Source organism: Pimephales promelas, chromosome 6 (genome assembly GCF_988280905.1).
Source record: "Pimephales promelas chromosome 6, fPimPro1.hap1.1, whole genome shotgun sequence".
Taxonomy (NCBI): domain Eukaryota; kingdom Metazoa; phylum Chordata; class Actinopteri; order Cypriniformes; family Leuciscidae; genus Pimephales; species Pimephales promelas.
In genome coordinates this window covers 11,635,425-11,663,148 of record NC_142774.1, presented here as the reverse complement: position 1 = coordinate 11,663,148, position 27,724 = coordinate 11,635,425, and the positions used below count along the sequence as shown (strand labels likewise).

At 36.0% G+C, this 27,724-nt stretch overlaps 3 protein-coding genes across 4 annotated transcripts; 1 reads left to right on the top strand and 2 right to left on the bottom strand.

The window, feature by feature from the left end:
• The first annotated feature begins 1,304 nt into the window (after nucleotides 1-1,304).
• Nucleotides 1,305-7,529, top strand: LOC120491875 (uncharacterized). 2 transcript variants are annotated; one of them, XM_039689886.2, is made up of 7 exons: nucleotides 1,305-1,579; nucleotides 1,907-2,854; nucleotides 3,027-3,097; nucleotides 5,247-5,748; nucleotides 6,525-6,606; nucleotides 6,717-6,905; nucleotides 7,040-7,529. In XM_039689886.2, the coding sequence occupies exons 1-6, from the start codon at nucleotides 1,559-1,561 to the stop codon at nucleotides 6,863-6,865; spliced, it is 1,773 nt and encodes a 590-aa protein (XP_039545820.2). In that variant the 5' UTR covers nucleotides 1,305-1,558; the 3' UTR covers nucleotides 6,866-6,905; nucleotides 7,040-7,529. The 2 variants fall into 2 exon arrangements, with proteins under 2 accessions (XP_039545820.2, XP_039545812.2); XM_039689878.2 differs by having other exon boundaries at nucleotides 7,037-7,529.
• A 1,477-nt stretch (nucleotides 7,530-9,006) lies between these two features.
• LOC120491862 (galactose-specific lectin nattectin) lies at nucleotides 9,007-10,880 on the bottom strand. The gene is made up of 6 exons (XM_039689854.2): nucleotides 10,360-10,880; nucleotides 10,135-10,216; nucleotides 9,876-10,015; nucleotides 9,603-9,743; nucleotides 9,424-9,538; nucleotides 9,007-9,168 (listed from the first exon to the last, which is right to left on the bottom strand). The coding sequence occupies exons 2-6, from the start codon at nucleotides 10,202-10,204 to the stop codon at nucleotides 9,086-9,088; spliced, it is 549 nt and encodes a 182-aa protein (XP_039545788.2). The 5' UTR covers nucleotides 10,205-10,216; nucleotides 10,360-10,880; the 3' UTR covers nucleotides 9,007-9,085.
• A 2,832-nt stretch (nucleotides 10,881-13,712) lies between these two features.
• On the bottom strand, nucleotides 13,713-22,368 carry p2rx3b (purinergic receptor P2X, ligand-gated ion channel, 3b). The gene is made up of 12 exons (XM_039689832.2): nucleotides 21,999-22,368; nucleotides 21,286-21,421; nucleotides 20,266-20,337; nucleotides 20,070-20,139; nucleotides 19,227-19,320; nucleotides 19,063-19,140; nucleotides 18,745-18,886; nucleotides 17,173-17,309; nucleotides 16,828-16,921; nucleotides 16,682-16,747; nucleotides 14,062-14,139; nucleotides 13,713-13,969 (listed from the first exon to the last, which is right to left on the bottom strand). The coding sequence occupies exons 1-12, from the start codon at nucleotides 22,139-22,141 to the stop codon at nucleotides 13,841-13,843; spliced, it is 1,239 nt and encodes a 412-aa protein (XP_039545766.2). The 5' UTR covers nucleotides 22,142-22,368; the 3' UTR covers nucleotides 13,713-13,840.
• Between the last annotated feature and the right edge of the window lie 5,356 nt (nucleotides 22,369-27,724).

Genomic DNA, 27,724 nt, shown 5'->3' with positions numbered 1-27,724 from the left:
GATCAACTTCATTAGAGACAACAGTTCTGCCCCCGTCTCTCTGATGACCAACCGTTTGAAAGGCCCCATGCCCACTTCTCTGACCTCTCTGTTGGTGCCCGTGCCCATGCCCACCTCTCTGACAGATCCCTTGTCCACAAGTTTTTCCTATTCCTTGCTGTCTATCCTGCTCCATTTTGAAAGAAATTGCCAGTACAACACCGCACTTTTACATAGTTTGTGCTTACTGCTATGTGAAATCAATTAGCAATAACGAGTATTCATGTGTGGTTACACATAATTTATATGTTACCCAAATCAGATGAGAGGCATATCAAAAGTGTTGTGAGCATTGCATTGTGAAAGACAATTACTTCATAGGTATTTATTTGATGACACACTGATTAGGTGTGGTGAAAAAGTCAAGTGAATGTGTACATTTGTGCGTTGTACTTAATTGAACATGTGATAACATGTTTTTGATGATCTGCTTTGAGTCTTGTACTAACAGTTGTGAGGTTTTACCACATGCTTGCGATAATAGTACCGAAGCGAATTAAAAAAAAACTGTAATATTGACAAACTCATAAACATTTTAATGGAGTTGAAATGTACAAAAATACTAAATATTTATTTAAAAGCTTATAAATCATGACAATAGTCATGAGAACTTTGAATATTGTTGTGGGGGACCTTGGTGTCAAAAAGGTTGAGAACCACTGCAATTTACTGTTGTGTATGCAATGCATTTTCACTGGTGTTGGTGTGTGAGCACATATCTATGTGTGGAATTTATGAAAATAGGGACACAATTTACAATCAAGTACGTAGTACGTACGTAGTACGTAGGAAGGACTTTCCTGTTTGTCAAGTTTGTCTGACCAAAGTGCTTCCTAGCAAGGTCCTCCTCCAAAGACAGAAAGATTTTTTAACATTTCCAGTCAGGATTTTTTTCTTGAATTTTTAAAAAATATTTCCTGCTTACATGTAGTCCAGAAAAGACTAGAGATATGTTTGATTCTGAAAAATAACAACATCAATACACACTCTTAATCTTGAGATACCAATAATATCCATAATACCCTCTTAATATCTTAATCTTAATATTTTACAGTTCCTTCCTCCACGTGTTATACATTTGCACATCTGAAATATATATTCTCTCATAGTAAAAAAACACAATTTTTTTTTTTAACAATTTAGTCTCAATAGTATTGTAAAACTGCACATTTTGAAATATAAATGATCTACAATCAAAATAAAAACATTTAGCCTAACATTTAATGCAAAAATACATTCATGCATAACATTGGACAATTTAATACTAGGAGATGGATTGTGTGATGTTTACAAAACAGGTTTTGGCAGTACAGAAATGCTAGACTATAAAAGGAAGTTAAAAGACAGAGAGAAAACAGTGACTCAGAGGGAAGCACGAGACAAGGTGCTCCACACAGGTTGCACAACTGTTTTGTAAGAGCTATAGACTCTCGATTAAAGAAAGGAGAAAATAAGTTAACACACTTCAAAATTATTAAGCAATGCAGGATGTGTAAAGGATAACCGAATATGAGAGACTATGGAGGAATCAACAGCAAAGGTAGGAACAGATTGTTAAAGACAAGTTTTGCAAAAACACATTTAAGTTCTTAAAGAGTGTAAAAAGATCACATAATTTTAGGTTTGTATATTATGTAAGAGTAAATATGCTCTGTTGCTATTGTACAATCTTATACTAGTGCACAAATAGTGCTTCAAAAGGTAAATCCAAAGCAACTTACAATTGCTATATATGTCAGAGGTCGCACACCTCTGGAGCAACTATATAGGGGTTAAGTGACTTGCTCAGGGACACATTGGTGCATTAGTGCCATTTTAGTGCATTAGTGCAACATAAAATCATTAGTTTTTTCTTTTTTTCATGCAGAGTGATGTGAGGGATGGTCATCAGAATAACATCCCATTGCTGCAGTCCATGCTTCTGAAACTTGGTCCAAAAAATCGTGTTGACCATCCAAATAGAAGGACTTCAGATGCATATCCGGATACAACCTCTCAAAGTGTGTTTTACCTATCTCTGGAATCTGAAGAACGTATAACAAATGAAGACAGGAATGATTTGGATACCGCAGTCAGATCAGATGGTGATGAGAAACAACCAACAAGCAGTTCTAAAACAGAAGATGGAAATGGAGGGGTTGAAGAGTTCAGAGGGCCTCCAGATGAGTTTCATGAATTTGAGAGAAAGAATTTTCCTCCTTTATCCATAAAAACACAGGCAGCAGAATCAAGTCAGGGGCCAAAAGAAGGTGAATTGTTGGAGGACAACAACAACAAGAAAGAACCAAGCGTGGAGGAGCACATGGCTGGAGCTGAATCACTGCTTAACAATCCGTCTCAACAATCATCTGCATACATGTCTCTCTTCTCGACGTCCTCAGAGAGATGTGACACTGCACAAACGGAGTTTAAGCATGAACAACTAGATGAGGCTTGTGGTGGTCCCTCAAAAGCAGTTGGTTTGGACACAAGCAGTGTTCTAACCTATCAAACTGCTGTGAACGTTACAAGCAGGACAACAAGATCCGCTTCAGATCCAGTAACCCAGAAGCGTAGGGAGGAGAGAACCCTCTCAGCTCCAAGTATGTCAAACCTCCAGGAATATGAAAACATGACAGATATAATGAAAAGGTTCAGCAAAGCTGCTACGATTTTGGAACAGGACAACTCACTTGTCAAAATGCAAAAGAAGGGAGTGAAAAACAAGATGAAGAATCTTACTCATAAATTGATGGACATGTTGAAAGAAAAACACGATAGTGAGCACGCCGACAATAAGAGCATTCAAGACAGCGGGGAAGAGGAGGCACAATGTGTATGTTTACTTTATCATACTTCTATTCTCAAAGTATTCTTAAAGTATGACAGATCTTTAATTTCAATGAATGTTGGAACTGATAACTACATTTTTTGTTAGCTGCGTTTTAACTATTTAACTCTTCCCTCTGCTCTTTTTTCAAACTTAAATCGCATGAATCACCATGCAGCTAAATTCCATGGAGGTTGATGTTCCACCACCACTTCCACCAAAAAATGGGAAATATGTTTTCTTAAACAGGTGGGATATGCTTAACATATTTACCAGTGTTATTTTTAACAGTGTAATTGTTTATATACTGTTATTGTATTTATTTATATTTTGTGAATTTATTTTCAGTTTTATTGATATCTTAATTTTAATTTGAATCTTAATTTTTTTTTATCTTAAAGGGATAGTTTACCCAAAAATAAAAATTCTGTTATTAATTACTCATGTCGTTCCAAACCCATAAGACTTTCGGTCATCTTCGGAACACAAATAAACATCTTTTTGATTAAATCGGAGAGATTTCTGTACTCTCTATTGACAGCCATGCAACAACCACTTTGATGAGACTCAGTCGCTTTATACGATAAACAGGTTTTATTTAGGCTTTTCTTAAATAAATATTGTTCAGTGACCATAAACAGAAGCTCAACCGAAACTGCTTGACATGCAAGAACAAATCTCACTGGTTCTTTACGGAAGCTCAAACGTGCTGCGTAACCCAAGAATTAACCTCATTGGTTCTTGCGGAAGATCAAACGTGCTGCGTAACACGTGAGTGAACCTCATTGGTTCTTACAAAAGCTCAAACGTGCTGCGTAACACGAGAATGAACATGCTTGAGCTTCTGTTACTAGCTCTGATGAGTGAGTTGATGAATGTTTATATACGAATAAAAGCCTAAATTCAATCTGTTCTTCACAAAGTAATTGTCTTTTCTGAATATTTGGACTAAGCCCCTCAATTCATATGGATTATTTTTAGGATCTCTTTGTGAACATTTGAAGTGTTAAAGTATCAGTTGTGTAGCTGTCAACGGAGGGACAGAAATCTCTCAGATTTAATCAAAAAGATCTTCATTTGTGTTCCAAAAGTGAACGAAAGTCTCACGGGTTTGGGACGGCATAAGGGTAAATAATGACAGAATTTTCATTTTTGGGTGAACCATTTAAATGATTCATGAGGTAACGATGTACATGAGTAAATTTTGTAAATGCAACGCACCTGTTTTCAGTGCAAGGGTCTCAATCTCAGTTCGGGCCACTGTCCTGCCGTGAGCCTGAACCCAAATTAAACAAACCTGAACCAAGAAAATAAGGACTTCAGGATTACTAAAAACGTCCAGGTATTTTGAAGCTAAATTCTGCATGACAATGGCCCTCCAGAAGCTGAGTTTGACACATTTGATATAGACCAGGGGTTCTCAACTAGTTTCTAACCCTGAAAACCTTGATTAGCTTGGTCAGGTGTTTTTGATTACAGTTTAACTTAAATGTGCGTTCAGGCCATGTCATAATTACTTAAATTACATTATTTCGATTTGTAAAAGGTGTTCATCATGTCCTCATAGAGCTCATAATGACCAGATGGGAATTGTTTGAGAGCTCCCTCTTATATCACGTGACCCCTGCATTTTAATTTAGGCATTAATGGTGGTGCCATAGAAACGCATAATTCCCAGTCTAGAATAACATTTCATGTTGTCATTTTAATAAGGTAATTATGATATGGTGTGAATGCTGCATAAAAAGAAATTCTGAAAGAAAGTGGACTTCAAGGGCCAGAGTTGAGAAATCAACTTGTTTAAATGTTATATGCACATTCCTTTTATTTTTTGTCAATTGAAACTCTTTTTTTTTCTTGTCTATTTTTTTTTAAAGCACTTCCTTATTAGTATATTGAAGTCCGCTTATTTATAACTCATTTCTAGTTCTGTGACATTCCTTTTATGTGAAGTGATGGAACAAATTAAACACAAACATGTATGGTGTAGGCTACTAATACTACAGATCTGCTACGGCTGCCCCTTAAAAACTGCTGAATGACTAAATCCACATAAACAAAACCTCCTAAACATGAAAAACCTTTTAAAGTGTACAGCAGGGAAAAAATCTGTTAACGGATAAATGGTGGAAATACATAGCCTCTGGTAATATCTCAAGTTCATTCAAGCACACTAAGTCCATTGTTAATTAAAATCACTGTATTATTTTGAGGGAACAACAAATGGTAACACTTTATTTTTGATAGTGCACTTCAGACCAGTTTGAATCTATGGGAACACTTTACAATGAGGTCCCAGTAGTTTAAGCATTAACTAACATGCAATGAACAATATTTGTTGCATTAATCGTTGTTTTGTTAAACTTTAGTTGCTAATATATCTTTTCTTTCTGAGCAGAACATTTACCTTAAAGGACTTCAAACTCAATCTTGAACCGATCAACTTAATGGATGAGATATTCACAGGAGAAGAATGGCTCAATTACCTGCCCAGCAAATCCAGTCCAGCAGAGAAAGACACTAGTGATCAACCAATGACCAATGATGTTCTCCAAACAGAAAAAGATACCCAGCTCAACATTCCACAGCAGACACCACAGCAGGACCAATCAGAGGACATAAAGAACAGTCAAGATGATGTTAGAGATGTTCAACAGGACAATGTTGCAAAAGTAAACAGTGACTTGCATTTAAGGCAGGATGCAAATACTTTTGCTATTCCTAAGGCACTGCTAACAACTAATGCAATAAAACTAATGGCACCTGGGATAGACTGCAAGTCAAAGAAATCAGATGATATCTATGACTGTTTGCACATGTATATTATACCCAAAAATGATGTACCATTAATGAATAGAAAGTCATCGGATGCTCCGCCGATGGACTTTTCAGCAGTCAAGGTGGGGAATACTTCTGTATTTTTGTTGTTGAAGTTACTATAGGTTATGTTAAAGGAGTAGTTCACTTTAAAAAAAAACTTTTCCTGATAATTGCTCACCCCCATGTCATCCAAGATGTCCACGTCTTTCTTTCTTCAGTCGAAAAGAAGGTTAGTTTTTTGATGAAAACATTCCAGAATTTTCTCCATATAATGGACTTAATTGGGAACCAAACACTTCAAGGTCCAAATGAGAGTTTCAGTGCAGCTTCAAAGGGCTTTAAACGACACCAGACAATGAATAAGGGTCTTATCTAGGACCCTTCGAGTCATGACTCGGAAAAAGATTTGTTAATTTTGAAGAGAGTCACGAACGCTCATCACAGAACAGAGCAAAGTCGAGCATTTGTGCTTATAAAACTTAAACTTTTTTATCTATTTATTAAATGAATAATCATTTCGCTTGATAAGACCCTTATTCATCGTCTGGTGTTGTTTTAAGCCCTTTGAAGCTGCACTGAAACTCTGATTTGGACCTTGAACCGTTTGGTTCCCATTGAAGTCCATTATATGGAGAAAAATCCTGGATTGTTTTCATCAAAAAACTTAATTTCTTTTCAAATGAAGAAAGAAAGACATGGACATCTTGGATGACATGAGAGTGAGTAAATTATCAGCAAAAGTTTTTTTTTTTTTAAAGTGAACTACTCCTTTCAACTAATATGTGAGAGAGTCTTAATTATTTTAACTTGATTTTAACTGTAACTTGATAATGTGTACGATTTTTTTCTCTCTCAGTCATTTGAATTGCTGGACAACTCTGCTCTCAAAAGTCGAATTCGTCTCAGCAAAAAGAGACCCCACAAACCACCCATAAAAGGTGAGAAAACGCTCTGGGGGGGTTGGGTGGAGTGAATGTACTAAATGAGAAAAATTAACATGTGCAAACCTCTGACAGATTTGTTGCTCTCGTTTTTTTTTTTCTCTCAGTAAAAAAAGAAAAGTCAAACGCCAAATTCTACGAGATTCCTGAAAACATCCTGAGTGAATCGCCTGTCCGTGCATCTTTACCATTTAACAGCATCCCCTTTTCCAAGTCTCCTCCTCATCATTCACCACTATTTCCAGATCAGACCTGACCAGTCACTCCATGACTGCTCTATCATCTGCAGTTGTTAGGTCAATAAAATCATATACAGTAGACAATAATCTATAAAAAGCTAAAACCTTTTGTACTAAAACCATTCCATTATTTAATCAAGTAATGTGATCATTGTATTAATGTTATTTCTGATTATCTACTTTCTCAGCAGATTAAAGGATACAAGTGACTGTAAAGACTGGAAAATTCAAAACTGTTGTTGGAAAAAAGTGTTTTTGCTGAAAAACAACTGAAATGACAATGAGCTTGGATTACACTAATTTAAGATGTTACAGTGGATAATGGTGATCGCGTCCTATACTATTTGCTAGGACCTTTTTTATGCACCCTAACAATTCTTTTCATAACAAATGTCATAAATATGATGATTTATCATGTTAATATAGGCAAAATGGAATTTTGTGTTATTGAAGTTAATAATACACATATTATAATGTGATTTATTATGTGAAATATCATGTCATTTTAAATTCTGTGTGTGTGTCCTTTGCTTGCTTTTCGATTTTGCTCAGGAACTGTAAATCAACAAGCTATTAATTGTTAATTAGTTGTTTTTTCCCTTCCACCCCTTTCCCTTTTATACTTCCTGAATTCAGTTTTGTGCTTTATGTGAGAATTTTGTGAGAAACCTATAATGAAATTCTGCACCTGGCTAAAAGTGATGACTTTGAAGTATTCAAATTAGTCGTTCTTAATCAGACAAACACTAAATAAATAAAATCAAGTGCTTGTTATGATTGCAAAAGTTTTTTTATGATCATTTTAAGAAAACCGTTTTATGTGATGGTACTCTGTTTTATATAAAACTGCTCCAACAACTACTCCTGGTCTACTTTCAGTATGTCTTGTCTTTGAAGGCGCAGATGTAGTTTTTCTTGACACTACACAAGTCGTCGTTCCACCAACCTCTAAAAATGTGAGGGAAAAAGTGAAATACTTGTGTTTTACCAAACATATCACTATAATTTAACAGCGCAGTCTCATCCCAAGACGTCATATAACTGACGTCTTGGGACGTCTTTTGACCATACGTCAACATCCGCCTTTTTAGGGTACCCTTAAACGTCGGTTAGATGACGTTATCGGATCCTAACCCTATCCCAGACCTAAACCTACCCCGTCACCTAACCGACGTTAAAGGTAAAGCGTCAGTTGTATGACGTTCCGGGATCGTCATGTAACCGACGTTTAAGGGTACCCTAAAAAGGCGGATGTTGATGTATGGTCAAAAGACGTCCCAAGACGTCAGTTATATGATTTCTTGGGATGAGACTGTGTAAAATTTAACCAAACATCAAGTTAAAATTAACTAATGTCAGATAAAATGACAGATTTTGTTGTAAAGTTTGATTAATTTTGGTGGGCTAAGTGTGGATGAGTGGTGGAAAGAGATAGACACCATAAAAAACTCTTGTTTCTTCAAAATACTGAAGCTGATTGAATCATGTCGGTGCACTTGCACAGTCAAATGGCATTTCAGCTCACCAAAACCACAACAATTATGATCTCAAGAAAGTAACAAAATAAGTTTCTAGGCCCCTTCTAGTGGCTGATGAGAGAACTGGGATAATGCCATAGTGCACTTATGACAATACTTTTAAAAGATAAAGGTAGGCTATTGGGACAAGAAAATAGTGATGCAGGCAGGGGTAACCCGGAAGACTTGTGATTGTCCTATAGGGTTTTATAATTTAGGTTTTTTTTTTTCTTCAATTTATGATTAAAATAAGGTCCGTACATAACTGTATTATATGCAAACATAAACATACAACACACACCCATATCAAAAACATGAATTTTGAAGCATATTTTTATCAAAAACAAAACCAAAAGAAGTTTTGGGTGTTAGTGTGTGCTGTTAAAATTGTTAAGTTCACCACAAAAGTTAAGTTTACCACAGACCTTATTTTACTAATAAATTGAAAAAAAAAAAAACCCATTATAAAGTGGCAAATTTGTCTTCAGGGTTTTGACATCATCCCTATACACCAATGAATATGTACCCCAACTATGTATTTATGAAGATAATATCCACTGGTAGAGTCCATGCAATACAATTTAAAAACTCGAAAACTCATTTATATAATAAAACAATTTTTTATTCATTTTTAAAAAATATGTCGTTTTCACAATTTTGAACGCAAAGTTTTAAGGTTAATTGACAGATAAAACAGTTCAGTCTAAGCCTACTGCAAGTCTAAGTCAAAGCTGTCATCACTTTGAAGGCGCATACGTAGTTTTTCCGCACATAACAAGAATCGTCATTCCACTTGCCAACATCTAAAAGAAAGCAGAATAAGGTCAAACCAACATAGAATGTGAGAATAAAATAATCATGATAGATTATAGGTAAAATGTTATACCAATCATGCAAGTTATTTGATTTTACCAATAAAAGTAACAATTATTGGGATAGTGGTCTCTTCCTGTAACTATTATGCAAAATCAACTAGCCTACTTGATATATGAAAAGTTCCACAAAAAATTTAGGCTTTTTAAAATTGCATATTTTAAAAAAGAAACCCCTTTGCTTACGATTCCAGTTCATTTCCACACAGTCCTCCCTGTTGCTGAATCTGTGATTGGGCTCACCGGGTGTCCAGATTTGATAGTTCCAAAAGGAACCGTCGGTCCAGACAAATCTACCAGACTGAGAAAGATCAAACATTTTAGGCTAAAGTTTATAGGTAAATTCTATAATTAGTCTCATTTACCTGAAACAACTCAAAGCCTCCGATCCAGATGCGCAGGTTTTGTGGACTGTATTTGATCACAATGCAGAGCACGTCACCATTAGCCTTTGTGTTGTGCATTGACACCAGGTGTCCACCAGGGGCTTTGCTTCTGCAGCTGAACTGTGTGCAGGAAAAGAGCAACAGCATCAATAAAAAAAACATCTTAACAGAAAATGAAGAAAGAATAATTAGGAGAATTACATAAGTCAGTTTCTTTTTGTTGTCTTTTTGTCCCACACTGATACTACTTACCTCAGCTGCAGTGAAGTTGAGAGGATTCCCAAAGTATTTGACACAGCGTGACCCCACTCTGAACCAACTCTCATAGCCAGTCATTGGACAGGCTTTTGGCAAAATACAGCCTAATGAGGGAATACGGCCAGCAGCCTCATCTAAATGTGAACATCACACCAAAATTTACCCTTAGGGGTTAAACACTTTCTTTTAAAATACTCTGTGTATATAACACGAAATATTTAAATAAATTAAATAGCCTAATTTTAATCAGCACCTCTCTGCATGGTTAAGAAGCTACCACTTCCAAAAAGGAAAGTCATCAACAAAAAGCTAAACATCTCCATTCCTGATGCACACTGTGAAGGAGAGAACATGATTGATGAAGCTTACAATATTGTTTTATAGAATAGTAATTTAAAAGAAAAAAATCCATATTTTTTCTTTTTTTAATAATTTAAAAATTATGCATGGTTACCAAATGGTAGTAAAATGTACTTACCACTCCTTCCACTTGTCTTCTTTATCTCCTCATAACATTTAGTCTGTCTCAAATCCACCACTTTTTTTTCACAACTCCTCCCTTTCTCTTACTCAGCATGTACTGTGTCTATATGGAGTTCCACATAAAAGCTCATAGCATGAGTTTTGCTGAATTTAAAAAAATAAATACATAAAATGTAAATGATTTATCAACATGAAATCAAAATTGACACTTCCTTCTATACAGAATATTGCAGTATTTACTATAATGATTTTTCTGTGTATATAACTTTCCCGCCCTCTTGCAATGACATCTCTTCTCAGATGATTTTACTTTAGTTTACTGTCACAAGGGCGGTACAACCTGTCATTCACATGACAGCAATAGAAAACCCCAACCATCCAAACATCCAACCAATTCCCAATGGACAAAATCAAGTCCCACCCTACATTTTTTCTTGTTTGAGAAGCCGTTTCACTGAGATACACATCACAATAGGGAAGATAAAACTATCGCAGCTTCTGTTTCATACCAACACACTCTCAGAAAAAAAGGTACAAAAGCTGTCACTGGGGCTGTACCTTTTCAAAAGGTAAACTTTTGTCCATTTCATGAGCTAATAAGTACATTTTAGGTGTTAATATGTACATTTTGGGTGCTAATATGTACATTTTAAGTGCTAATATGTCCATTTCAAGAGCTAACATGTCCATTTTAGGTGCTAAAATGTCAATTTCATGAGCTAATATGTCCTTTTTAGGTGGTTATATGTCCATTTTAGGTGCTAATATGTACCACTAAGGTACCAATATGCAGCCTTTGGGTACAAAAGTGTACCTTTTGAAAAGGTACAGCCCCAGTGACAGCTTTTGTACCTTTTTTTCTGAGAGTGCATGAATACCTGATGAACATCTGTGGAGCAGATTGACCAAATGCCTTATTTTGGTTTGGAAAACACCTTTAACATATACAAGATCATTGTGAAAGATAAAACCTTTGCTGTTGTTGAAGTTGCAATCAAAATATGTCAAACTGATGATTCCAACTTGGATGGGCTTCTGATCTACTAACAACTTGCTCCTTTAGACCGTTATACCACTGTGCCATGTGGTTACAGACACTGTTGCTGATCTCTTTACATTTCAACTTCTACATTTCACATTGCAACTACAGATGATGGAGATCACATGCTGAACGGCTGTACTGTTAGTCTGACTCAAGACTTAAATGTTATGAAAGACTTAAATGTTATTTTTAAGAAAAATTCTTTTTTAGTTTATAGTAAATCTATATTTACATATATATATATATATATATATATATATATATATACATATATATATATATATATCACGATTATGTTATGTGTGTTTAAGTTCTCTTTTCCTGTGTGAACTATTTTCCAGTTTGTTCCCTTGATTAATTCACCTTTTATTCAATTAATTAGCTCATTAGTTCCCTCATTTTGTCTGGTATTTATTCTCCCTGTTTTGTTCAGTTCTTTGTCTTGTCGATGTTTTATGTGGTTGTTGTATTGTGTTTCCTGAGTTTTCCTTGCCTGTTGGATTTAAAGACTGTTTTTGCTGATCTCCTATGTTGTTGTGCGCTTTGCCACACATGACAATATCAGTATAACAGTTACACTTTATTTTACGGTACAAGCACTTACAGAGTTCTTACCTTAAGTAAGATATAATATAATACAATTACATTGGTTAAGGTTAGGTAAGAGTATGTTCAGGGTTAGTGGCTATTTATTACAGTTATTGTCATCACAATAATAAGTACATAGCATGCACATGAGGAACAGGACTGTAAAGTGCTAGTGGTATAACACTTTCTTTCTTTTTTTTACAACCCCTATACTTCTCACTTTATCTTACTGTAATACTCAGCAGTCTTCACATGAAAAAACCAAACTGAACATTTGCTTGGTAACTTATGCTGTTAAAAAAAAAGTTAAGCCTCTAACCAGGGATTTCAGTTGATGTGACATCTTGTCAGTTTCGTTTCTCTGTCGTAACCCATTAGTTCATTCTTGAGACAATTTATATCAGAAATGACATGCATGTTTTTTTTTTTGCCCTGAGCCTCCCCATGAGCATCAATATTTACAAGCAAATTATAATTTTTACGACAATGATGTCAAAACTAAACCCACTCACGTGGATTCGCGAAAAACGATTAAAAAGTATGTATTCTTTACTGGCCAGTAGTTGGAGGTCACTTTGTAAGGAAAAACTACCCGCCTATGTAGGCCTACGTAATTCACGTCTTCACCTTTTTCACAATTTTGCATTTACACAGAGATGATAACAGTACGCCTACTGTTTTCAAAAACTTGCACTTTAAAATCTGTTTTCAAAAGTTTGTATTTTCAGGCCCCCAAATTGCTGTTATGTAAATGATCAGACAAAACACTTAAAGTTTTCTGTTTTTTATTGAAACTGTGTCATGCAAACGGCTGCTCAGGCAAACCGTAACAGGGACAAGAATGAACCAAAAATACTCCTGACAGTGTTAGAAAAGTTCAGAAAAATTTGATCAAGCAAAAACGTTTTCTTCTACACTTGGCCAAAACGTGAGGTTGATAGGCTAACTCTTTTACAATAACTTTATATTCACGACATAAAAAAACCACATACAGTTGCATAGCTACATTTTGGGAGTCTACAAAACAGTCACATGATTTATTAAGTAAGGATAATGTATAGCGAGGCGGTTCTTACAGCGAATACCCCAATGCGAAGCGGAAGGTTTATTGAGGAGTTTAAATAAAAAAAGAAGTTTATTGATTTAAAAACGATTGTATTGCTTCAGCTAAAGAAAATAGTCTGTTCCGTCTCTGAACTGCGTCCATGGCAACGCTCCGTTTTTCATGGCAACGGTCTGTTATACTTAGCAGCGGTCTGTTATCAAGAAAGAGCAGACCGCATTCTATATTAGGATTCAACCCTGTACTACATTATTACAACCATGTAATAACTATTTTTAATAATTGTGTAAAGGCCATGCTAACACTGTGAGCATACATATCAGAATTTGAGTATTTACTTAATACTATTATTTACAAAATATAGTAATGTTGTTCAATATTTAATTAGTCAGGCAAATTTTGAAGTTTAATTTGATTTGAAGATGATTCTAAAGTATTCCTAATGGTTAATGGGGGAAAATGTATTATACATATATATGAAGAGTTCAGATGCAAAAGCCTCTAAGTGCCATTTGAAATTTTCTTCTAAAATTATCATTTTTATCAAGCTTGTATATTTAAGTTCAGTAATTTCACTTAAATGGCAATAATAATTACCTATTAATTGTTATTTAAGTGAAATTACTGAACTTAAATACACAATCTTGATAAAAATGGTCATTCTAGAGCAAAATTTCAAATGGCACTTAGAGGCTTTTGCATCTGAACTCTTCATATATAAATTACTGAATTAATGAAAAAATCGCTTCTTGCAATCCTTCCCAAGCGCTGTGCTTTGCACTATTAACTATAGCGTTCAATGGAAAATGCTCCGGAGTCAGTTGAGAACTTCTCATCCGGTTTGATTGAATGCTGGCTGTGGTCTCTGGACCTGTAGAATGAAGCAGTGCTCTGAACATGTGAATCTGATACCTAGAAACAGAGCAAGATAGAGGCAGTGAAGCATTCATTGTTACCATAACTGGATAGATGTAATATTTTTGGCGACTTTCTAAAATGCAAACCTCTTCAAATTTCTTGGCCTTGTATTGGTCAGCTCCTTTCAAGAAGTTCAGCAGAATTATATCACAAAGCACTGTACCCTAAAATAAAGGAAAAGTAGTTTGGTCTACTTAAAGAGGTTCACAGGTATAAATTACTTTCTATTATTAATTCATTTCATTATTACTGTTTTTTTCAATTGCTTAAAGGGACACTCCACCCATTTGCATTAAGCTTTCCATTGTTAGAAACCCAGTTATACTATTGAATGGTCGTGCAGCACTCTTCTCATTTTCCCCTGAGATGAGAGAAATCTGCTATTTACCTTTTTCACTTCCTCCTACAATGACGCAAAAATCGTCATTTTACGTCATTGTAGGAGGGATTTCTGTAAAGACTACAAGCACAAGTTCCCACCCTTTGAAACCCATCCATAGGGGGTTGGGCCTAATGCGCTAACAGACCTGCCACAGATCAGTGCCAATGCGTTTGATTTCACCGGCAGAAACTTTTTGAAAATAAGGACGAAGGTACTGAATACGCAGACAGATGCATTATGGAGGATTGGGATTACACATAGTGTCAGCCATCTTTTTTGGAAGCTAAGCTAGTAGGCTCTTGTTCTGTGGAGAAAGCTGAGTAGTAACTTCAGGGGTTACCGTCCTCTTTTTTTTCCGGACATGTCCGGCTGTCGATGTCCGGGATTCAGCTTTTGCTTTCTGCAGTCGCCATTTATTGTTTACATGCACACCTTTTATTTCAATCTAACTGAATTCATTCTGATTGGTGAATCTGAATGTAGTGTTTACATGAACGCTAAACAAGTGATCGGTTGATATGCGTTTTAACATTGCTAAGAAAATTCCCGCTCCTCCGTGAGAGATACGAGACCGGTAACTTACGTCTCACAGCCGTCTTACCGCTCATCGGTAATCACACCCCAGCCTCGCGTCGTTCTCCACACGGCCCTCACTCGTCCTGCTCGCCAGAGTAAACATAATGAATGGCGACTGTAGAATGCAAAAGCCGAATCCCGGACATTTCGGGCGATCTCGAAACACATTTTCGGGCAGACTCATCACAGAGACTCACTTGTTGTTTAACTACTGCACTGTTGCTGGTAGTTGTGGCCTTTTAGGGCAGCAAAGCAAGTGCATTCTTTCATCCACATAAGCCAAAAATACATTTTCTGGCTTTTCTCAGTCTAGAAAGCTCCGAATTCAAAAATAATTTCACATTTCTTCTACATAAATTACCCATTTTAAAAACACATTAATCTTTCCAGAGGTGGAATGACCCTTTAAGGACAATTTTCAAAGTTTCAAGTTTGTCACAACACTACACACAATTAGTACAACCCTACACCAAAGTAGCACAATATACTTTTGTCAAAACTATACACAACTTCATAAAAACAATATTTTGTTACCATACGAAACACACACATTTCATATGACTTCAATCTTTTTGAATCAGTTACTGCTGTTGTTAACCTAAAACAGGTTTAGCATGTCTAATTCTCATTGATTAGAGTACTGTAAATGAAGTATATAGAGAAAGTGCAACTATACAATAGTTCACCAAACACTACACAAGACCAATGCTGCAGACTGAGGAAAATATCATTGATTTCTCTCCATATACCCAAATCAGTCAACATGGAGAATCACATGTCCCAGTTTTTATGCTACTACAGTAGTGTGCATAATCAGAAAACAACAGACAAACGTAAAATTACAATTACCGGTACAATTACAGTAAATAACAACAACAAACAACATAAAAAAATATCTGAAAAAAGGCAGGTGAACCCTCCTGCTACCTTTTTATAGTGTTTAAACCACTTCCTTGCAACTAGGTTTGTCTACAAGTTAGCAATCACGTGTTTGTGCATCTCATTTATTGATATCTTAATGATTTTTTAGAACGTTGTACATATTTAAAAAAATAATAATATATAGCATATATGCCAAAATTATTTTGTATTATATTATAGTAAATAAAGAAAAAAAAGCTCTTTCTACATTGAATAAGTTAGTTAAACTTCAGAGTAAGTTTAACTAAAATCTAAAAATCTCTGGGAGTAAAGCTGGGAGTTGATACACCTGTGTTTTGCCAGATGAGAAGTTTATCTATGTATCATCTTTTTACCCCTTTAATTGCTATAGTGTATGAAATGTGCTATAAACAAACTTGCCTTGCCTAAACGCGAACTTAATATAAAACAAATATTACATCTATTGATACATATTATTGATTCAATATTGATTACAAATGAGTTGAGTATTAATGCAAATGTAAAGAAATGTTGTAAACATATTTACATTTATTTGCAGATATCAATAAATTTCACAGATAAAACTATTGAGTTTAATCTACTTAACTTTAAGACAATATGGAATGAATGTTTTCGACTAACACTTTGCTGCAAGCCAGCAGTGTAATGTGAAGTGACCATCACATTAATATGAAATAAAAAAATTCCATCTTAAATAGTTGAATCAAATGGTGAATTTGAGTATGTAAAGCTGACATTTGGAGTTGACTTTCTACAAAGAATTACGAAAAAAGTGACACATTTATATGATCTAATTTGTGAAAACGAGCTGTTTTATGTTTATGCAGATAAATGAAGACACATACCACACCAACAGAGGTGAAGGCAGCAACCATGTTGATTAGAGTTGGTATCATGTCAAATTTCCCAGCCTTTAAAGAGAAAATGTAATGAGAAACTATGCCCAGATGCAGAAAATGCTCGAAAAAAACACAATTTAAAATGAACTCACATCTCCATTAACCAGCACATCGAATCTGATGGCATAGGCTTTCAGCAGAGTGCGATACTCAGTGCCGTTCTCCGTTTGAAAATACTTTGCATACCTAAGGACAAAGATTTAGACATGTTCGCGCAGATACAGTTTCAAAAAGGATTATAAAAATTATCAACTTCGAATGATTTGGTGCCTTGTAACATTTTATAGTGTGTGGCCACTACAAAAAAGTCTGATAAACATGTGGATGTAGTACGTGGACAAATTGGAGGCATTTGTTTGTGCAGTATCATTAGAGGCCTGCAGTGCAACAAAGCATTCTTGGTTAAACTTTAAGGTGGAAAGAAAAGGTTCTAGAACCTGAAGTTGTATCCCGGAGACACAGTAGTCTTTTCTGACATGGCGTCCAGACGAGTGAAGGAGTATTTGGGCTTACACTCATCATCTGCCTTGTCTAAATCACATGTCCATGCAATTTTTATCCCTATCACTCCTCCCTGAGAGAAAGAGACAGAGATTACTTTCACAAATCCAATTTGACTGTGCACTTAAAGAGAGTTTCACTGTAAAAAGTGATCAGTTGACTTAGTGAGGAAACCCGTTGCCTTAAAATAAGTAATAAACTTCATACATAATTGAAAAAGTTATGTAAACTTAAAATGAAATAAGCCAGTTCCAATAAAATTTGCCAGTTCCAATAAAGGCTTTTTAATAATTACCTTCTCTTCATCCGTTCATTAAGTGCCTGGGACCTGCATGTTGTTTCAGTGGATCCTTTCCCTATCCCAAGAGCACCTATCACTGATTAACTTCACCTGAGCGCCTGGTTGAATCTCTTCATATGCATGAAATGTATTCACTTAATAATTTTAAGGCAAAGGGTCTCCTCACTTTTTTAAGTCACCTGATCACTTTTTACAGTGTCTGAAATGTAATGTTCACTAATGTAATGTTTACTAACAGTTATTAGATACTTTTATGAAACAGTTATTATTTTATACAACAGGTATTTCTTTGGCCTCTTTTGAAGTGACTAGTGAAATTGGCCAAACTACTTCTGTTTATTGATATTAACTTATTGGTAACACATTGAATAATAAAGTTTAATTTGTTAAAGGGATAGTTCACTTTGAAATTAATTTTTGATATGTTTTAGCTTACCTCAAGGGCATCCAAGATGTAGGTGTCTTTGTTTCCGCAGTATTTTCAATTTTGATATTTTTAAGTCAAACCGTTCTTGTCTGTCAGTCATATAATGGAGGTATATGGGGCCCTCCTCAAAGAGCATGCAAAGAAGTCCAAATTAAACATGATTTAATGACTCGTAAATGTAAGTACAAATTGATGGCCTTTGACATGAAACGAGCGGTTTGTGTGAGAAAACAGTATTTATATTGTTTTTACCTCTTGTCACAGTCACGTCCAAGCACTCTGAGGGCGCGGGCGCTTCGGTCTGCGCTCGTTGCATTGATACACGTTGCATTGATACACATTGATAAGCGTTCGTTTCATGTCTTAGGCCATCAATGTGTACCTACATTTACGAGTCATTAAATCATGTTTAATTTGGACTTCTCTGTGCATGCTCTTTGAGGTGGACCCCATAGGTCTCCATTATATGACTGACAGACAAGAACGGTTTGACCTAAAAATATCAAAATTGAAAATACTGTGGAAAAAAGACACCAACATCTTGGATGCCCTTGAGGTAAGCTAAAACATATCAAAAATTAATTTCAAAGTGAACTATCCCTTTAATATGAGTTAATTGTATTAGTTTGTATAATTATACTTATATATAGAACTGTTGTAAAGTTGTGCTTGTGAACTATTTCTTAGATAAGTAAAACTAGATGATGAAAGGAAAAAAGCAAGGTAGAAACAAAGTAACAAAAAAAGCCAAATATTAAAAATAATTAAACAAACACTCACTTTTTTAGCAAGAGCGGTGAAGTTTTGATCTGCAAATCGGATCACATCACCCACTTTGAATATTGGACAATACATGTTACTCTCAAAGTCAAAGTTACATTTCTTTATGTAGCTACTATTGATATTGGGCAAAAAGTTTCCCCTGAAAGGAAAAGAGAAATATTTAATGAAAACCATAATTTACAGAAAAGGAGATCTAATTATGAAACAATGAGGGTCATTATTTAAAAAAAAAGATAATCCAAAAAGGTTTACTGGTAGATTGAAAAAGAATGATAATGATGAGATTTTTCAGTCTATGAGTTTAATTCCATTTACTTTGTGAAGTTAAACCGTGGGAAGCGAATGCTGTTCTTGATGAAAATGGTAAAGCTCTCCACCTCCATCATGGGGTCTCTTAATAATAAAAAAAAAACTCCATCAGTCCTTGTATATTCAACATTTACACATCTATTAATTTCTTTATTTAAAAGTGGACTCACGGTTGAATTTCATCAATCTCTGCAGGACACCATCCTCTGATCTCACAGGTTTTATGGGTAGTATTGAAGTTCACACATCGTCCTGTCAGCAACCCTTCGAGATACAACCAATAGATCAAAACATAACATACTGTAAAATTTAAACACAACGGTAACTGATATGTTTAGCCTTTGGCTAAACTACATTTTTGTGGCAAGCAGGGCAGGGCAGGGCAGGGCCGAGAGCCATTAGAAAACGGCACAAGGCCGGTGGCATGATTTAGAATGAGTATCTGTGAGGCTTTTACTTTCGTTTCGTGTTTGGTTGTCGATGAAACTGTTTAAATGTTGTTACAGTTATCAAGTTGCTAACACAAACCATGTGCCCGTTCGCCATCTCAGAGTCAGACAGCTGACTTCTAACAATCAGCATCCCTAGAAATAATAGGTGTTCGACTTGAAGCGAATTCTTAAAAAATTCTCACAGTTATGAGATTCAACCAATTTTGACTTTATTCTTTCTTTTCTCGTTTCCGTCTGCTCTCTAATTAGCTGATTTAAGCAACAGTTGCTAATGTAACGGCAACGGCAGCCGGAAGTAAAAGGAAAGCAAAAATCACTAAGCAACAGTAAACCGTATGTAGCGTAGGGATAATTTGATCATTTGATAAAATACAAACAAAGTAATTTATCTTAAAGCATATTAAAAACACCACATGGACATAAACATTAAAAACTTTTTTCCAACAAATTTAAAAATAGTTTCCTTTATTATTATTTATTGTAAAAATGATATATATGATCCTTCAATAAAAAAAAAAAATATTTATCTCACAAAGAATATAAAGAACATTAGAATTTTACCATTGCTTGATGGTTTTGACATCAGCTTCTTACAAGTACTGTCATTGTCACATTTGAATTTCATCTCACTCTAAAGAGTTACATAGACAAACACATGAACACACACACACACAGACAAGAATCAATGAAATTAGTGTACATTAACCTTGACAGATTTTAGCAAAAAACCCACTAACGTAATTCAAAGCCCACTTACCTCTGGACAGTTTCCTTGAACTTGGTTCTCTGTCGTGATGAGCTTTGTTATGATGCAGAAAACTGACGCCCCCTAGTGGACACATGCACACACACAGACAGTGTGTAAAAAAGACTGTATAATAAACTGCTATTGTTTTTGTTTACAATTACTATAAGTTTTTTTTTAAGAATTTGAAATAGTATAAAGTATTTACAGTATTTATTAGATTTTCCATGTAAGAACATCATCTAACAAGGAACGATCTCAGAACTTGGTCCAATGTTCTGGCAAGGTTCTCTCAAAGTTATGAGCAAGTATTATTTCAGTAGGCTAATGTTAAAGGTTGTATCAGCGATTTCAAGCCCAAACATAAATAATCACATTCATCGATCCACTAGCTGCCCGCCTCATAAGCATGCCGTCAAAAAAAGCGTCTCTGTAGGCAGCCTTGGACCTGAAATTGCTGACACAATGCAGTCCATTCTGAGTTATCCAGTCACCCTAAAACGAGTCACCTTAAAACGAGTCACCTTACTCGTCCTGGTGTTGATCTAATGGCCTATGCTTTGTTTTTCGGACCACAAAAGCTTTATGTTTTTAAAATGACCTACCCGCGCTTGTCAATACCCAGCACAAGGCTGTCTGATCTCCTATTTACATCTGGAAGACGTATTTTAAAGAGTCTATAGGACGTTTCCTGCAGATGTCTAATAGACGTTTATAAGATGTCAGTTTAACGTGCATTCTAAATCATTACATCTTAGAGACATCTTCTAAACGTCTATTAGACATCTGCAGGAAACGTCCTATAAATGCTTTAAAAAACTGGTCATTTTGAACGCTTAGAGAACATTCAAAAATACTGTTTTCATAACTTAATGAGAACATTAGCAAAACATTCTTAGAACCCCTCGCATGTCTCCAAAAGGGAGATTTTGTTAGATTTAATTATGTTTAATTTTGACAACAACCTGTAACACACATAACATTAAATATTATAGATCACACACACAAAAAATTGTAAAACTTGAGATTTACTTGAGTTGGTGTGACATAATCGGCTACATCCATGATCCGGTTGTTATACTCTCCGAAACCTTTCACTTTAGTCATCACTGATGACTCGATAGATGTGTCTCGCACTTGATATGCTTTCTCATACAAAAACACCCAGCTGAGGGAGGGGGAGATAGAGAGATGGGAAAACAGGAAATACAGAGCAATTTGTGCTTTCTTTAATGTAAAATGCTCACAAATATATATATAAAAAAACTTTTTTCATTTTCATGCACTTATATACTAAGAAAACATTTTTTTTTGTCTCATACAACTGTGCTGTACTTAACATCAATTATCATAAACTATCAATTAAGTCATTTAATTGTCCAAAAATAATTACTGCAATATATTTCTTTGGTAACACTTATAATGTCCCGTAGTTATTGCATTAACTATATTATTAACTATCAATCATTTTATTTGTTACAGTCTTTATTAAACTTTGTTAATGTTAGATAATTATAATACACTTGTTCATTGTTAGTTCATGTTAGCTCAGGTCCATTAAATAATAAGATCAGATTTTTAATCCATTTAATAATGGATTTAATGTTGAAATTAACATTAAGATGAATAAATGCTTAATACTTTTTAACAAAGTTTTTAAACACAAACAATATTTTATTTTTTTATCTATTTGGGGCACAAGTTTAAATCTCTCTACCATTGTAAAAAAGATTCAGCACACTCACCCAATGAAGTACGTTATGATGAGGAGTTGGACAACACGGTTGATGATGCCGATGGTCCAGCTCTTTACCACCACGGATTTGGTCGTCTCATAGGTAAAGAAATCTGTTATACAGGTCCACATTTTTCCAGACAACTGCTGCATTCACAGAACTTACACTTCAAGTGTATTAACGTATTTGCATGAATGTTTAGTAATGTCGGTGATAATTCTGTCCAAATACTTTATCCTGCGTTTTGTCAATAAAAGTCAAAAAACCTCTTCAGTAATCGTCCTTATTTGTTTCCCTGATAAAAAGTCTCCACATCTTGAGATCAAATGCTTTCATAGAAGAACAATATTTCTCTTCCTCCTTGTTCCCTCCCTCCATCTCTCCTCCCTCTTTTCTTTTTTTCATCCTTCAATTATTCTGTCAATTATCCAGATATAAAATTTACATTTGACATTCTTAGTAGATGTTCTCTCTTACCAAGCAACTTACAAAAATGTGTAAATCAAATTACTGGCAAAATGAAGGCTTAGTCCCAAAGCTCCTAACATCTCTTACTCAAGCATTTACAGTGTCCATAATAAAACAACAGAATCCGACACAGAGTCTTTGTGGTGGCGCTTTAGGCTAGATGTTAAGTGTCAGAGAGGTGCAGTAGCAAAAATCTCATTAGAGTGGCATTAAAGATTAGCCAACATCTTTGCGATCTTTTCCCAGATGGACCATATAGTCATTTTGGAATATCAGTTAGTTATCTGAACTCTCATGTTCTAATGAGATTGACTGAATGGTTTTTACATTTATGCATTTGACAGACACTTTTATGCTTGGGGGCCTAAAATCCATAATGTTGTTTTTGTATGCAAATAATATGAATAATATTATCAGAAACAATATTAGTTGTATTCATTTAAAATGCTATTTATTAACCTTTCCCCTTTTACCATTCAAAAGTTATTAGTAGTTTTTAATGTTGTAACATCTCTTATGCTCACAAAGGTTGCATTTGTTCAATCAAAATAATAATAAAAACAGCATTGACAATTAATAATATTCATTTAAGGAAATTAAACCACTTTCGTAACTGTTTTACAATTTAAAATGCAATTTATTCCTGTAATGGCAAAGCTGAATTTTCAGCAGAATAAAAGTATAAATAATAGTATGAATAAAAGTATTCATTTATTTTCTAAAATAAAAGCAAAACAAAAAGAAACCTTTGTCAAGCTCAAATTTATATAAATGTTTTTATATCATTATTTATATATCAATTTAAATATCAATCCTTAACACTGAAGCGTCCAGTTGGATGAGAGTGCCAGACTACCATTAACTACAATCTTAATTATGCAAATGAAAAAAAAAAAAAATCAGCATTACCACATAAACACTTTAACCACAACTAAGAGGCAACATTTCTTGAGAGGGCCGGGAGTGGAAACATTAACCTGTGGTTCTCTCGCTCTCTATGAGTTCAATACATCTGGGACTTGCTTCCCCACAAAAACACACACAATGAAGGAGTAACACATGACAGAAGACCAAATCGAATGAGAGGCAGCAGAGTGGGGCTATGCTCAAGCACTGCTGGAGTTTATGAAGATGTCTATCAGTCAGGGATAATGTTAAGTGTTAGATGTCTCACGCTGATTTGATTGTCTTGAAACTGGATCTTGAGATGAAGGGAAGGTACAAAGTGAAAAGGGGGTGAGAGAATGAGACTGAGGGGAGAGTGAGGAAATGGATGGGACTCAATACAAATTGGTGAACAAAGTCATCAGTGCGCCAAATGCAATAATGAGCAAAGTGGTTTGAGAGCCATGATTGAGAGAGAGACAAAATTCACAGAAATGTAACAGATATGAATAGGGGGAGTGATGAAAAAAGCAGACTAAAGGGAAATGATAGCACCAGGAAAGAGGAAGGGAGAGGTTTTGTGTTTACCAGTAACCAGCCCTTATGAAAATTAACCATGGTTTTATTATAGTAAAATTGTAGTAACCATGTTTTTTTGTGGAATAATTACCATTTGTATAACAAAAACCATGGTTAACCCAAATTAACCCATAGTAACCCAGAAGCACAAATTTTCAGGTTACGACTGTAACCCTAGTTCACTGAGAAGAGAACCTCCGCGTGATTGCGTCTGAAATACGTATATCCAATAATCCAAGAGGGAGAGAGGGAACGTCATGTGTGGGTGACGTCACAACCAGGAAAGGATTAAAGGGTTAGTTCACCCAAAAATGAAAATTCTGTCAGTATTTACTCACCCTCATGTTGTTCCAACCCCGTAAGACCTTCGTTCATCTTCGGAACACAAATTAAGATATTTAAGATATTAAGATCGCTCCTGCATACAGTCCATAGGCTTCTTGAGGGACTGGCTCTTGCTGTCCCCGAAAAGTCATTAAAGACATCGTTAAAATAGTCCAAGTGACTACAGGGGCTCAATCTTAAGTTTATCAAACGACGAGAACACTTTTGTGCGCAAAAAAACAACACAAATAACGACTTTATTTCAACTATTCACTTCCTTCTCCATGAGCCTGTAAGTCAGTTAACGTAGTGTAATTGCGTAGAGCTACGTCACACGTAGGCTCACTATTGGCCGACGCTGGTCATGTGTGTGTGATGCGTGTGACGTACAATAACAGAAGCTTACGCTATTAAACTAGTAACCTGACTCGCGCAGAGGGAGAAATAAACGAATAGTTGAAATAAAGTCATTATTTTTGTTGTTTTTTTGCGCACAAAAGTGTTCTCGTCGTTTGATAAACTTAAGATTGAGCCCCTGTAGTCACTTGGACTATTTTAACGATGTCTTTAATGACTTTTCGAGGACAGCAAGAGCCAGTCCCTCAATAAGCTTATGGACTAGTATGCAGGAGTGATCTTAATATCTTAAATATCTTAATTTGTGTTCCGAAGATGAACGAAGGTCTTACGGGGTTGGAACAACATGAGGGTGAGTAAATACTGACAGAATTTTCATTTTTGGGTGAACTAACCCTTTAAATGCACATCAGGGTTGACAGGTGTTAACTTCCATTAGCCGAAGCAAGTCTATCACAGGGATGAAGTAAGTATGGCAGGGTGACAGAAACCTTTCTGAAACTGTATCAAGGAAGGGGTTCGAATGAAGCCACAGATAAGCCTTCTAAAACAACAGCCAGGTCCCAAGCAGGAACTCTGGTTCGAATCGTAGGTCTCAGCCTCAAAGTACCACGAAGGAAACAAGTGTCGTAGATAAACCTAATTACCAACCAATAATACTTATACTCTGGCGTGTCTACTCGTCGACGTCGGCCTAGTCTAATAACCATCACTATGCCAAATCCAGCCCCAGTGTTTTAACTGATTGGTGAGTCAATCTCCAGAACTTCGACTTGACTCGGCTCGCCTTTGTTTGGTTTTTCACTGTGTAAAAGTTGTACCTGTACCTGCTTTCGGGTACTTTTTTGGCATCACCTCCGGCAAGGTTCTGAGCAAGCTGAGGCGATACTAAAATCTTCTGAGCAACCTGAGGCAGTCAAGAGCAGAGGGTTTTGAGAAGCAGGTTGTCACAAAACTAGTCACAGAAGCCTAAAACAGCCTCGCGCGCATGCGAAAAACCCATACATTTAACACACTTACTGTGAGGGTCGTCATTCGCAATAAAGCTATCGCATAGTGGCGGGGAACAACAAAATTCCATGGCACTTCACCGCAAGTAGAACTGAGTTCCACTATTCACAGTCGCTGAAGTGCAGATGAAGAATGCTGATGACAAATCTGAATTATTTGGCCAGAAAAACTGAGACAGAATGGCTTAAAATGAAGGCTTCGTGAAGGCAGAGAAATCTGAGCAGATGGCGCAGGCATGCTAATATAATATGATGACGCAAGGGAGTCGGGGTGGCACCTGCGCATTGCCATGATGCTATAAGGTTAGACATCTGTCAAGTTCATTTCCCATTTTTGTTATTTTTACACTCACACAACCAAAGTCATGAGGTTTCACTAATTTCGAACACTACATTTTTTTAAAATGTTAGGATGCCTAAAAGGGAAGTAAGGTAAGAATTAGTCATTAGAAACAAAGGGGTAACAAAGTCAGGTAAAGATTTTCATAAGGTTAGATAATCTAAAGGTCAGATTTTTAGAGTCAGAAACATGATAGTTCTAAAAGATAGTTTACTATCTTATCATTAAAAATCTACCACACAAGTTATTAGAGGGTTCCTCCCCTAAGATGCCTTATCCACAGGGGCAAGGTAAGCCGCTATGGCTGCCACATAAACCTTTAAGGTAGATGGGGATATCCCTGCCGAAAAGCGAACTTGTAGAATCCAACCCGGCAGTTAACTGGATCCTATTGTTGCATACTGCACCAAGAAGTGAAGACTTTACACTTCAGGAGGTTGAGTTGGGCCCCCTGTGAGTTGGGCCCTCTCAGGCCAAATCCACAAGTTCCATATTTCCGGGCGGGGTTGAAAAATCGCTCCTCCCGCCTGAGACAGCGGAATCTCCAAGGGAGACCCGCTGAGGAGGGACACTAGGCCCGAGAACCAAATCTGGCTTGGCCAATATGGTGTTAATAGCAGTAGACTTATTCCGTCCTGTGGGACTTTCTCTAACTCCTGAGAGCAGAGCAACTGGGGGAAAAGCATATGGCTGTAACCACGGCCACGTCTGTACCATTGCGTCTGATGTGCAAGTTTCAATTAGGGGAACTTAGTTCTAGGAACTACCAACAGAGTGGTTCCTGGTTACCCTAGGAACATTTTCCTGGTTGTATTCGCATTACTTTATTAACCAACATTATTAATTAGAACTGTTAGAAACCCTATTCTCTGTAGAGTGAAGGGACCTGTTGTGATGGATTTTTAATTAATAAAATAGCAAACTGTATATTAAACTAACAATGATTCTAACCACTAACCGACTTCCTTTTTGGGCCTAACAGACTAACAATTCTAACACAATGTACTAAGACGTCCTGTTCTTCGGCAAAATGTATTTGTCCCCTTTTGCGAACACTCATAACTTTGGTTGTGTGAGTGTACAAATAACAAATATGGGAAATGAAACTAGACAGATGTCTGATTTTGAAAACAAAAACAGAGTTCGGTTCTACCTGGTAACAGAAGTGTTTACATATGAAAACCAATCAAATTGTAGGGAAATTATGTAATGTATCATGGCATTGTTGCCATAACCCTATTCTATAAAATCGGTTATATCCGTCTTTACTGGTGGGATTCTCACTGGAACTTGTCTGAGAACCCCTGGCCACGCTTAATGCTTCTTCTTGGGGGAAGTTCTCTGAGGAAATGCAGAGAACTTCCTCCCGGCCGTGATTAAAGCATTTAAAGAACATTTTCTGACATCTGTCTGTTTCTTACTGTTGTGCAGCAGGAAGCAAGCAAGTCATTCAGGAGATCCAGATATATTAAACGTCGTAGATGTTAGGGGACGTCGATTGGAGACGAGACCCAGGGGACGTCGATTTGAGATGGGACCCAGCTAGACTTAAGAAAAGGCAGAACTAAGGGGACGTCGATTTGGAGACGAGACCCAGGTACATAGTTAGGTTTAGGGAAAAATGGACCACACTGTTCTAAAGCTTCTTTTACAAATATAGATTTAATTTCTTTCCTGCTTGCTATGCACTAACGTGAGTAGAATACCGTTGTATTGTGGTGGACGAGATCCAAACTGGATTCTGTAACCTTTCTCTACATTCTGCAGGACCC

Coding starts and splice junctions, on each gene's coding strand:
- LOC120491875 (XM_039689886.2), top strand. CDS start 1,559: ATGGAGGAATCAACAGCAAAG. Junction 2,855..3,026: donor GGGAAGAGGAGGCACAATGT/GTATGTTTACTT, acceptor ATCACCATGCAG/CTAAATTCCATGGAGGTTGA. Junction 6,607..6,716: donor CCACAAACCACCCATAAAAG/GTGAGAAAACGC, acceptor TTTTTCTCTCAG/TAAAAAAAGAAAAGTCAAAC.
- LOC120491862 (XM_039689854.2), bottom strand. CDS start 10,204: ATGGAGATGTTTAGCTTTTTGTTGATGACTTTCCTTTTTGGAAGTGGT. Junction 10,016..10,134: donor CTTCTTAACCATGCAGAGAG/GTGCTGATTAAA, acceptor GTTCACATTTAG/ATGAGGCTGCTGGCCGTATT. Junction 9,539..9,602: donor GAGGCTTTGAGTTGTTTCAG/GTAAATGAGACT, acceptor GATCTTTCTCAG/TCTGGTAGATTTGTCTGGAC.
- p2rx3b (XM_039689832.2), bottom strand. CDS start 22,141: ATGCAGCAGTTGTCTGGAAAAATGTGGACCTGTATAACAGATTTCTTT. Junction 19,141..19,226: donor GAGATTGATGAAATTCAACC/GTGAGTCCACTT, acceptor TTTATTATTAAG/AGACCCCATGATGGAGGTGG. Junction 18,887..19,062: donor CCACGGTTTAACTTCACAAA/GTAAATGGAATT, acceptor TTTTCCTTTCAG/GGGAAACTTTTTGCCCAATA.